Source organism: Falco biarmicus, chromosome 2, assembly GCF_023638135.1.
Source record: "Falco biarmicus isolate bFalBia1 chromosome 2, bFalBia1.pri, whole genome shotgun sequence".
NCBI classification, from domain to species: domain Eukaryota; kingdom Metazoa; phylum Chordata; class Aves; order Falconiformes; family Falconidae; genus Falco; species Falco biarmicus.
This window is the reverse complement of record NC_079289.1, coordinates 76944880-76957482: the sequence shown is the minus strand read 5'-3', so window position 1 is coordinate 76957482 and position 12603 is coordinate 76944880. Positions and strand designations below refer to the sequence as shown.

The 12603-nt window shown below is 43.6% G+C and overlaps 1 protein-coding gene across 1 annotated transcript; it reads left to right on the top strand.

Moving 5' to 3' along the window:
* The first annotated feature begins 9758 nt into the window (after positions 1-9758).
* On the top strand, positions 9759-10580 carry CLDN14 (claudin 14). Its single transcript, XM_056329194.1, has one exon. The coding sequence runs from the start codon at positions 9870-9872 to the stop codon at positions 10578-10580; it is 711 nt and encodes a 236-aa protein (XP_056185169.1). The 5' UTR covers positions 9759-9869.
* The last annotated feature ends 2023 nt before the right edge of the window (positions 10581-12603 follow it).

Sequence of the window (12603 nt, the reverse complement as noted above, 5' to 3'; positions counted from 1 at the left end):
CCAGATGTATGATTTTCTGAAATCTACGTGTCGTGGTTTAACTTACCATGAAAACCTAAATACAGTGTGATGGTAGTGTTTAGATAAGACAGATGTAGAGTGCAGTGCAGGCTTGGTACTGCAGAAACGCTGATCCTTATAAATGAGCTGTATTGCGCTCTGGGATTTTCCTGGCTGAGTCTTTCAAAACCCAGGCTAGATTAAATCATCACAGCTGGGGAGAAAATATCAAGAGTTAAATAACTACTTTATGAGAGTTGTAAGAGTGTGAAAGTTTTAAGAAGTTAAATAATTACAGCACGCTCTGAGAACTACAGAAAAGACAAATGAGTCTGTGGCCGACGGTCTTATTTATTCTGATGTCGTCCTGAAAGAAAAATGAAAGTGTCAGAGATGTGGGGAGAATTTCACACATGACCACAGATGTAGCTATCAAAGCAAATATGGGTCAAAGTGCAGCACTGAGGAGTCCCACACACGCTCAGCTCAAAGGAAAGATGACACTAGGAACTCAGCACTTCCACTGATTTTTATGTTACATTTAGTGCCCCAGGCCTAGTGCAGTAAGTCATGAGCATCTTGAGCTCTCTGTCAGCTTTCAGCTTGTTGGTTAATGGAACTAAGCCACCCTGGGAATAAAATATGTCTCCCGTTAAGATATGCAAGTGTGAGGACCTAAAGCTTTATGTAAAATTTCCGTGAGCATGTCACGAGTCCAAAGTTAAGGCAAACACCTAAGGGAGAAGACAACCTTTGTATCATGTTTGATTCCAATGTATCACCCCCTTAGATTCTGGGGGAGCTGCTCTCCGATGACACCGACATAAGTGAGTTCAAACCCATTCTCAGATATGTCTTCAGTGCACCTAAATGTTGTGTAAGGAAGAACAGGATTGTTTGGTCAATCTGGAGCTGCCAAATGTTGTCCAGAAATGCACTCACAGCAGCATTGCCAGCTGACCCCCTGGGGTCTGCCAAACCTGGGCAAGCAGCACCATGCGCGTGTGGACCCCCAAGGCAGCACAGGTGCCACCCGTCCCTGGTGCTGCCCGTCTATTCAGGCTAGGTGCAGTTTGTTCCACACACATAGGCATAGAGGATGGGCTGCTCAGAGGTTGCCTACATTTCTGTCTGGGAGTCTTCCTGAGGGAAACATGGGAACCAAAAAAGGCGAACAAATGAAATAAAAATGTGAGTGGACTGTGAATGCCCATGCGGCTGCAGGTGGTTGGAATGAAAGCTTCTTGGGCCAAAAGGGGGGCAGAAGGGAAAGATAAAGGTTGCTCTGGGACTGCACATGGAAATCATGAGGACACATCCTGCTGACTCTGGGCAGCTTAGCTCAGATCCAGCAAATGGCCTTTCCCTTCCCCCTCCTCCCTCTGCTCTGTAGCTACTGAGTGAAGCACGGCAGCCCAGATCTTATTTCAGGTTTTGAGATGGTGCATATTTTCTTCCTTAGATCTTTCAGCAAGAGAGCACCAGCCTCCCTGTGAGGGACTGCTAACACCCCCGGGACTAAGCCTGGAGATGGGGGGTCAGGAGGGGAGGGCTGGCTGCGCTGCTAGCCATTGTCTCTGGAAAGCCATCAGCAATCCTGGGAATGAGAGGATAACTGAAGATGCAGATCCTCAACAGGTTATGCTAACAGCAACCTGGCAAATTTGCTTTCAGTCTTTAACCACCCCTTTTTGAGATCAGTTTATGTAATGGCTGAAGGGGCAAAGGCAGCATAAAGCACAATACATCACTGAGCCCTGCAACAAAGATGAAATTAAATTGGGCTGAAAACTATTTCAAGCGCTATTAAGTAATGTAATAGCATGACGGTGGGGAGCAGAAGGGGAAGAGGGAGTGAGCTCAGGTAAGACATGGATAATAAAGTATGATAACTCTCAATAGGTACTTGCAGGGCACACACGTTAGCCAGGTGATTTTTTTAGGCTGATTCAAGGAAGTATGGCTGGGAGAAAGAGTATGAGGATTTGATTTGGCTTTCAGGGTATATTTCTAAACTGTGAAGCATAGCAGACTGCAGAGCAGTCATAGGAAATGTTAGAAACTCCAAGGCTTGAGTAATTTAAAAACAGACTGGGCAAATTCACCCAAGAATAATCTGGAGGGAAAAACTCTTGTAATTGGCAAGCTGTGCAAGTACAACGGTCTCCGGTCATAAATTATAATAACTCGGAAAGAATAGGTAGCCAGCAAGCTGCACACATGCGAATTGGGGGACAGGGCTCAAAACCTCTGCCTCCCAAGCTCCCAGAAGCCAAATACTGTGTTGGTGCAAACCGGTGTAGCTCCATTTCCTTCAATGAGTGACGATGCATGGATTTACGCTAGCTAAGAGCCTGGCCCAAGGGCTTCTGACCTTTGGGCTAAAATAACTCTATCATCTTGTGGTATTCCTGGGCAATAAATACTCTGATTTAGCTGTTAGGCTTTCATAATCTGACTGGGCAGCGGTTAATTCACCAGCTCACACTTGCAGACAGGAATCCTCCAGGGCACAGAGCCCCCCGTAAGTTCTGCGTCATTCCGGCTGCAAACCTTTCTGCAGATGTTTTTGCCCCCCTCTTTTTAATCTGAGGGCCCGATAAAAGGCCAGCCTACGTGCAGACTTCTGGTTCCAGCAGATCGTGTTCCAAAAATGGATATGGTTGTTTCCAACCCGAGGCTACAGGGCAGCTTTCTGATGTTGATTTGGCTACTTTTTTTCTGGAAGCAAAAGCGTCCACAAAGACACTGGTACACAAATAGAGTTTTGGTTCCCACGTCTCCTTATTTTGCACAAATTGAATGCCATGCATGAATACTGAGATGAACTATTATCTTGCCTTTCCTCTGTATGCTAGCTTACAATAAAATGCTCTACTAAGTTTAGAGCAATGACTTTGTGGTCTCACTGTTGATGAATTCACATTGATGAATATACCCTCAGTTAAAATTATTTCCCTTTTGCATGTGGAGAAGAAAAGCCAAAATTATCAGAAATGTCACTCAGTGTTTAGTGTTTGGCAAGTGGAACCACGTACCCGATTTTCATAGTACTGAGTATTTCATAGCACATTGCCTTGTCCCATCTCCCACTGAATTTCTTAATCGTTATGCTTTGTTGTGTTTGGTACCCCCTGAAAATGAATTCTAGCACCTGTGATTTGCCAGACACTCTCCAGGAGATCTGGGAATAATGTGGATAAAACACCCCTGACAGCAGACTTGTTCCTCTCATTTCCCTGAATACAACCCATTACTCCAGACCAAATGAGGTATGGGCTCTCAAGGGAAAAAGGCTGTTTTATCATGTACATATACAGTACTTCATAATGTTTGTGTGTTTGCAGACAGATCCAAATTAAGATCACCCAGACAGGTACTAATAACTCCAGCCAGCAGAGTTTCTTCCAAAGCCACAGTCAACATGTAAGAAAAGAGCCCATTATTTCTAGTATGTTAAGCTGACTCATCTAGCAGCGTCCCACAGGCAAACAAACACCTCCCAGATTCAGTAAACCAATTTTGCTGAAAGGATTGACTTTCTGGAATGAAGGTGTATAGCATGTATTTGCCACAATGCTCTTTTAAAACATTAATACTATAAATAAAGGGCAGAATTAAGCAGCCACATTGCATGTAGAGTACACTATAAATGTACCATTCATCATATCCTTCTCTATGTTATACTATACAGAGGAGCCCCTACCACATCATGGATGTTTATTATCCTTCAAAACTAATAACCTTGACCATGTTCAGTAAAAAATGAGGTCATGTGAGCTGCAAGTGGTCCAAGCACAAGAACTTTTGTTCACGTGCCAGCCAAATAGTTATATGCATATATTCCTCTGTCTGAACACATCAGTAATTTTAATATAATCACTGTTCATCTCTCAGAGAATTTTGCCCTTTCATTCTTTTTCCCATACTACAGATTTTATGAGTGGATCTTAAGACCCAGTTATAGATGTGACAAATTATTTCAAGTTTTCCAGTTCTTAGAGTTTAAATCTGACTACCATAGAGCAGAGTTGAGCATTTGAAGGTTTCTCAAGCTAATCATCCCCAGGCTGCTTGAAATCATAGGACTCTTGTGAAAGGTCTAGTCCAGATGAATTTGGAAATATCTACATGTACAAGTTTGGAAATATGTATGCATACATATGCATACCCATGTATACAATTTCTGGTTAGTGTCCCTTTGTTCCTTAACCCCGTTGCCTATTCCCACCATGCAAACTGCTTCATGTTGCAGTCATGGTCCCTGAGGCCTGGGATGAGGCACTGCCCAAAGCACCTTGGTAAGGAGTCTTGCTCCTCCCAGCTGCTCCTATTGACCTCAAAAAGCAGGTAGCACACCTTGAGGGCAATTCATCCCAGTGGTGATCTAAACCTCTCTCTGAAGGTACCTACCTCACCCACTGGCTATCCGGAGGACTGAGGTGACAAGACTCCAAAATCTGGGGAGTAAAATTACAGTAAAATGTGGACCTGATCCTTTTTTTTCTTTGCAGGCTTGTAGTTTTTCCAGGTCTATTGACTTCTATGTAGTTGTAGGGTGAATACGAAACTTTTGGTTCGCACCTCTATAAAAAACCCAAATAACATGCCCCCAAAAAGTTAAATACTTCTGTGCTAGAAAAAACATTTGGGATCCACTCAAGAGTATTTTGAAGGGAGAGAATTTTAAGGCCAGCGGCAACTGCTGCAGAGATGATGTGTGACTGGTCTCAGGCAGGAACAAACCATGAAATGAACGGCAGTACCGCTGGCGGCTGACAGCACCCATAGCCAAGACAGACGCCCAAAAGGCTGGGCAGGCAGATCACCCTGGCACTCTGATGAGGATCTTGTCCTTGAAGAAGGAAACAAGGAGGGGGCACAAGGCCAGTTACAACCCAATAGCACCACACGGCTGAAGTCCTGGAGGCTTTGTGGCTCTGAGGAGGGGTCAGGGCTTCTCCTGCACATCTGGCAGAGCAGCAGCTGTGCTGCAGTGCTCAATGTCAGCACTTGCCGCGAGGACTCGTTTTACAGAGAGGGGGTGGGAGTAGGTGTGGGATCAGGGTTGATTACAATGTGCCTTTCAAACTTTTATTGATTTCCTAATCTCTTCTTTAAAAAAATAAAGGGGGTCGGGGCGGGGGGCGGGATGTCAGGGAGAAAGAGAAGAATTTTGCTGTGAGCCTGGTGGGCTTTATTTCCCTCTCAGATCCACCCATCCTCGCCCACAACCACGGAGGAATCTCTTCTCACTGACTGCGAAGTGCCGGTTGGTTTCTGTCCCTAAACACATTTCAGCAGGTGTCAGCAAAGAAAGGGCCTGGGGAGGCGAAACAGCCGAACTCAAGTGTGGGAGCAGGTAACCTCCTGCCTCCCTGGCAAATCCACCACCTGAGCATGCCTCACAGCTCTGATCCAGCTGGTGCTTAAACAAGGGCCCAGCCTTAACCATTCAGGCTGTGTGAGATGAAGCAAGAATGTAAAATGAGTGTAAACTTAAGGGCCAGGCTCAGCTCAGGTCCACAACAGGGAATACTTCAGGCCTGACTCTCCACTGGTCTGCAGCTGGTAAGGATATCTGCAAAGGACATCACCACATCCATCGCACCACTGTGCAGAGGCTGAAATCGCCAGATTCCCAGCATTATTTTTGAGCTAATTGGTGCAGAATTTGAGGAGCTGAAGTAAAAACATCGGTTGGTAAGAGTGCGCAGAGACATACCAAAGTCACCAAATTAAAATTCATTGGCAGAACCATCTGCAGCTCAGGGGATGAGAGGCACTGCAGACAGTCTGCACAAGCAGCAGCAATTCACAGGTCTGGAGAAAGGGATTGGAAAGAGCAGAAACAAAAGGACTGATACGGGTGGGGAAATAGTAAAATGAGAAACAATGAAAGACACAGCAGTAAAATATGCATCTGTCATTTAATCCTGGGTAAATACCCCGATTAGTGACATCAGCTTCTGCTGCTTATTTGGAGCTTACTTTGGAGCCATGACTCTCAAGGCTAACACAGCTGTGACGCAGCCCAGCAGAAAGTGCACCCGAGGATTTATCCTAGCTATAGCTGTTCCTGTACAACACGGGCATTAGGCAAAACTGAAATTTGTATAGAAAAGTTGTCTTTTCAGCTCTTGTGCTGATAAAATTAAAGCTGCCAGGAGCTGGCAAAGCAAGGAGATTCAAAATTTTCAGTTTCTTTTCACAAATTTTCACATTATTTTGCATTCACTCACTGCTTAGATGAGCTTTGAAGGTCATGAAGGCTAAACGTGTACGCTGTCTCTTCATCCATTTTTGGGGCCTTGACACTGGGCTCTGTCACCCCATGTATTGCCATGAAGACACTGGTGTTCATCAACCCATGTCTGCTGCAGGGGTTTAGTTCAGCCAGCTCAAAGCTTCTCACCACCACAAGCCAAACTGCACCAAGAAGATGAAGATAAAATGATTTGTCTGAGATGATGGGCTTGGGCAAGAGACCAGGAGGTTATCGGTGTTACTGCTGGAGGGGGTGCAAGTAGACACCACTGCAGCTAAAATGGGCTTCCCCTGGAAGGAGTGTCTTGCATCTCACGTACTCCACAGCAGCTGAGATGTGGGCATCTGGCTGAGCCAGCTAAAGGCAGAGATGAGCCATTTCAGGAGCATACTCCATTTGAGAAAGCCATCTCTGCCTTCCCTGGCAGCTGTGTGCTGGGCAGTAGCACTACTGCCTCCCCTTACAAGTAAGCCGACGCGCTACCAAATTTCACTGTTTTTTACCCCAGACAGCTGTCGTCTTCTGCCCTGCAAAGGTTGGCTCTGGTTTGCCCACTTTCTAAAAAAATAGTAACAAACTCCATGCCGAAAAAATGGCTCATCTTTGTTCTTGTGTTTAACTAGGTCAGCCCATGAGAAACATCCAACCAGCTGCTCACCTGATCCTGCTGTGGTGGTCATGTTCCTCGCCTAACCTGTTAGGAACAAAGCTGTAAGGTGAGACATTTTAACAAGGCCATTGATGTTCTTGGAGATAAACTTGTTAAGTTACTGCTGGTTTTGCTGATTGCAAGCAGGGAGGGGAAGGCTGGTCCACAGCAGTTACAGCATTGCTGAGCACCAGGGGCAGCTGGCATTTGCTGAGAAAGGCACATGGAAAACGTGATGCCAAGCAAGCAGGGCTCATTAACACTGGTTTCTTAAATTAGAAGGTTCTTAATGGCTAATGTTTAAAAATAACACCTTAATGACATCTAAAAATAGCTGCTGCCAAGCCCCAGAGTATTCTGACCTCCATTAAATTGGGGGTCCATTTCCCGTGACTGGTGGTGTAAATCACATTTACCTTTTATATCCTGTTCTCCTTGGGATCAGCTGCGAAGCCTGATGCCTGACCTTGAAAGCCTGTTTGCAAACATGCAAGAGTAACCTAGAGCACTTTTCTGAATGGTGTGCAATATGAGGATATGATGTGCAGGCTGAGTAATTGGATAGAGTATAAATTCAGGTTGCACGCATCTGCAGATGCAAGCGGGGAAAAGTACTGAGGGAGTGGAGGGCTATCAGACCAGGCAGAGACCAGGGATGTGAAAGGTGGTACTGGGGGTAGGGCCTAGGACTGGGACTGGGACACAGGAGACCCAAGCTCCATTTCCAGCTCAGCTCCCGATTTCCTGTGTGACCTGGGTACATTCCTCGTCCTCCTGCTGTGCCCCAAAGGTATGTCTAGATCTCCCTGATTCTGGAGAGGTATTACCAGGATATGTCTCTAAGGTGTGTGGCATGCTGAGATACAAGAATGATATGCCTCACAGGAAACAAACAGTAATATAAAAAGGGAAAAAGCTGCTTAATTTTCCTTATGCTTAATATGTGAGCCAAACTCAGTTTATCTGGACGGCAAACATACATTGAGGACTTCTGGAGCTCTTACCCAAGCATGTGGTGAGAACAGAAATAAAACACCTCCAATACTGCTGGAGATAACCATTTCCTTACTTTTGTTGTGCTCCTTTGTGCTGTGCTTGACCCTAACCTGTGTCTCGTCATATTGCGATACTCTGTGATGGCTGATACAAAGAGAGGCCTTCCCCGGCAGAATGCAGAGAAAACCCATGGCACATACCTGGGACAATGATTTCTGACATTTGCATATCAGAAACCACTGCATTTGTCTCACTATTTGCAAATAAGGCAAATTACTTCAGCAACTATGTAAACCCAGTTATTTTCCTTTAAGCATTATGTAAAAGCATTTGAAAGGCCAGAAAACCCTAACAATAGGAAAATGCCTTCCTAAATCTACCCACACTAAAGGAAAACTGGTCTTCGGGTTTTCTCTTCCTTTCCAGTCAGAGGCCTGGGTACTTCTCCACAGATCCTGTCCAATATTGCATTCCTCCCCATCCTACGTCTGCACACAGCAGACACGTTCCAAACAAAAGAAAAGGAACATGTATAAGTATAAGACTCAGCCTGCATTGCTGTCCTGCCTAGGCCATATAATCCCTGTGTTTTTTAATTTTTTCCTTTCTTTTGGCATAAAGTCCAAGGCAGATTCTGGTTTGTTTCTGGAAGAGACACACCATCTTGTTGTTATGCAGAGTTCGGTGCATGCCGAGACAGTGGTCTGGAGACAAACATCGGCACTGATGCACACCTCAAGCACTCCTGCCTCATTAGTGAGATAAGGGGAATATAAACCAGCTTTCACTTTTCTCCCTCTGCATTATTTTGTTGTTCTAACAGTCTACATTAGTTTGCCCAGATGGTTTTCCTCCTTTTGTCTGCTAAGGCCCAGTCCTGCAAACACTTACGCTTTCTTCTACAAACATGCATTCAGTACACGCATGGGTCTTTGCAGAAATGGAGCTTAAATTTGTTTCTGTTTCTGAATTCCAAGTTGGATTTTGATGCAACAGTTATTTTATATATTAAAATATCAGGTTTCTGCCCACACACATAATGCATGATGTATAACAGACCTTGCAAGGCAGCCATTGGAAAAGACCACTTAATCTGCAATTTATACAGAAGGAAGAGTTACTATTTCTTGTTTTTCAGCTAGAATTTATACATGACTGAACTGTGAAGGTGTTGCTTCTCAGAAGCTCTCTGATGTACATCTGGTTTCACATGCTGTCATTTTGCCCACAACCTAAAATCATAAGCTGAAACTCCACAGAGGCTAATGAAAATTATTCCCCTTTGAGTTGCTTTATTAAACTGCAACCTCAAGAAATACTGGCAAATCAGGAAAGCGACTTTAATCCAATACTTGTTATCCTCTTCCACAGGTTTTAAATCACTCTCTTTGCACCCTACTTTGAGAAAATACACTCTTATTGTTTTCCTAGTCCTGCTATGACCTTCTGGGAATGTTTTCATCATGTAAAGCAACCTGCAGCTCCCTACTTTATAAATCTCATTCATTCCAAGTGCTAACACTAGCTAATTCTCTGCTTTAGAAAGGAAATCATGTTTGTTTTTTTGAAGAGTCTGCTGGGAAGAGGGATATTTGCATTTAAAATATTTTTTTCCATTTCATAAATTGTCTTGAGTTTTCTTCCCAGTGGGCAACAGAGGACTGTTTATATAAGTGAAGAGGGAAGCTTACTTTCCCATTACTTCCACAAAAGTACGATTAACAGCGATAACTATGCTAATTATTGAACTAACTGCACTTGGAATGTACCTTACTGGCTGGAGAGGTAATGCATTTGGGTAATAATTAACTCCTTTTTTCCTCAATTACCTTTTATTAGGAGAGCAGAAGGTGTCAAAGTAAAACAGCTGCATATCTTCCAAGAAAAGCTTGTGTTTTCTGAAGGAATTCAAGCAGAGGTGCTTTATTAAGAGAACTAGGCAGGACAAACATTAACATGGCAAGCTCGGCTGTTCAGTTACTTGGCTTTGCTCTAAGCCTGCTCGGCCTAATTGGGACATTAATTGCTACTATTCTGCCGCACTGGTGGCGGACGGCACACGTAGGCACCAATATTATAACAGCTGTGGCCTATATGAAAGGGCTTTGGATGGAGTGCGTCTGGCACAGCACCGGCATCTACCAGTGCCAAGTCCACCGCTCCCAGCTGGCGCTGCCCCGTGACCTCCAAGCCGCCCGTGCCATGATGGTAATTTCCTGCGTCCTTTCTGTGCTGGCATGCGTGATTGCTGTCATTGGTATGAAGTGCACGCAGTGTGCCAAGGGGACTTCTGCCAAAGCCTCCATCGCAGTCACTGGGGGGATCATTTTCATCCTGGCCGGTCTCGTTTGCCTGGTACCTGTTTCGTGGACCACTAACGACGTCGTTACAGAGTTCTACAACCCCATGCTTCCCAGCGGGATGAAGTACGAGATAGGTCAAGCTCTTTACCTTGGCTTCATCTCGGCATCTTTAACGATCCTCGGTGGTGCTCTGCTGTGCACATCAAGCCAGTGTCATGGGAATGAGACACCTTACCAGACGCAGCCCAGCAGCGTAAGAAGGACTGCTCCCTCCTATAGACCACCAACTGTCTACAAGGGAAACCACGCTTCTTCCCTGACATCTGCTTCCCATAGTGGCTACAGATTAAATGACTATGTGTGAGTTCCCTAAGATTTGCCTGCAGGACACAGCTGCTTTATAATTTCTGTGCATGGCATAAAACAAAGCTAAGATGGCTTTTAATTTATAAGGGTTACAATACAAAGTTTACCATTGTTCATTTCTTCCTTTCCTTTCTTTCCGGACAAAGAAAAAACGCGAACACAAAACTGCTTGCTGCAAAACCTGGAAAATAAATACAAAGGAGGCTGTGATATTCCAGAGACAGCACATACCTGCCTACTTTCAGTTAAGGTTTTGAAGGCAGGCAGTTCAAGAGCAGTTTTGCTAAAAGTAATGGTTTGGTTTGTAGTTTCTGCCCCGCGACAAGCACTAAAGCCGAACGGGTTGCAACTTGTTGTTTGAATACTGTTCCTACAAGATACTGTTTTGCCTAAAACAGTGAACTTCATCATGAGACACAGTGATTTTCAGCAGCGATTGCCTGCTAAGTTTATTTCCATAATGCATGAATGTTTCATTATGTCAACATATTAGTTTTGCTTTGACTTAACTTTTTGTTTGTTTTTTTTTATAGTCCCTTGAAATATGAATTGCAATAGCATTATGACAGATGTATTTGACAGTATGTTATAGCCAATATTTTAAATTATACTACAATGTTTTGACCTCATCAAAATAAATATTTTGAAACGAGATGGTGCATCACAATGCAAATAAACCATCTCAGTGGATCAGAATCGGGTTTTTAGAAATGTCAGAACAAAACTAGACATTAGATGTTAAGATTTTATTAAGAAAATGAAAAAGAAAAAATTAAGTACCGGAATTTGTCACTGAATGGGCATTTAGCTCTTTAGCAGATTTAGCATTCTGCACAATTGATGCATTATATAGATCAGAAAAACAATTTCTATAATCTTGTCCCAAATACCATGTAATGACATGTACTCACTTCTCAGGCTCAGCCCTGATGTTTTCTGCATGGGGTCTTGACTGAAGGTGCATTAGGGTTAATATTTCCGTCTATTCCCAGTGGCATTTGGGGAACTTCCATTTGGCCAGGCTTTGGTGCACAAGGCAGCCTCTGTGCCAGCAGAGGTTACACTCAAGTACTGTAACCACTGATTGTCAAGAAGAGTATAAAATCAAGACATTTACTTCTAAAATCTTTGCAAAATGCAATCGTTCCACAGTGTGTTCAAACAATTAAAACCCAAACCAATGAACAAAGAACCCCAGCCCTCTCCATTTCATGTTACAGTGAAGTCCAGTACAACATGTACTGTGACGTAAAACCATCACAAAAAAGAAAAGCACTAGATTCCTGTTAACCCCAGAAAGATATAGGTCTCTCCAGAGCAACATATGAACCAACACACTGCCATTTAATAAGGTTAAAAAAAATACTTCCAAGAACTGGAAGGCAATGCTTGGTATACTTCATCTGGCAAAAAAACTGTTTGCTATTATGTTATCACCTGGTAGCATCTCCAGACCTGGGATCCTTTCAGCATTTCCTCTGGTTTCATTCTGAACCTCCCCTTCCATGTCTGATCACCTGGCCATTTTTTTCATGTTGATTTGAACTGTGTTTTTCAGCATTGATGCAAGTTATCATCATCACTGTTTTTAAAAAAACAAAATGGCATTTCTAAGCAATTTGCTGAGACCAACAATAACAAGAATGATCTGGGACCAGGCTTTGGTGATTGAATGTTACAAGTGATTATAAACTCATATTTTGTTAACCATAGCTATTATGTATGATGTGAAAAAACATTGTACAGAAACTTCACTGAGGCTGCAAGCATCTTCACAACTGATTCTAATGTGGAAGGAATGGATGGAAACTGCTTTGACAATGGCTTCTTAGGGAAGATAGAGTCAAACTGTTCATAGTCCGTTATGTTTTTTCTGAGATGCCTTTTTAAGATGAAAGGTAGCCTGATGAAGGTGCTCAATTACATAGGATTTTTTCTGTATTTACATTACAAGAGATCTAGGCAAGTGATTACAATATCAGCTTTGAACAAGGGCTTTGGACAGCCGTGAATAATGGAGC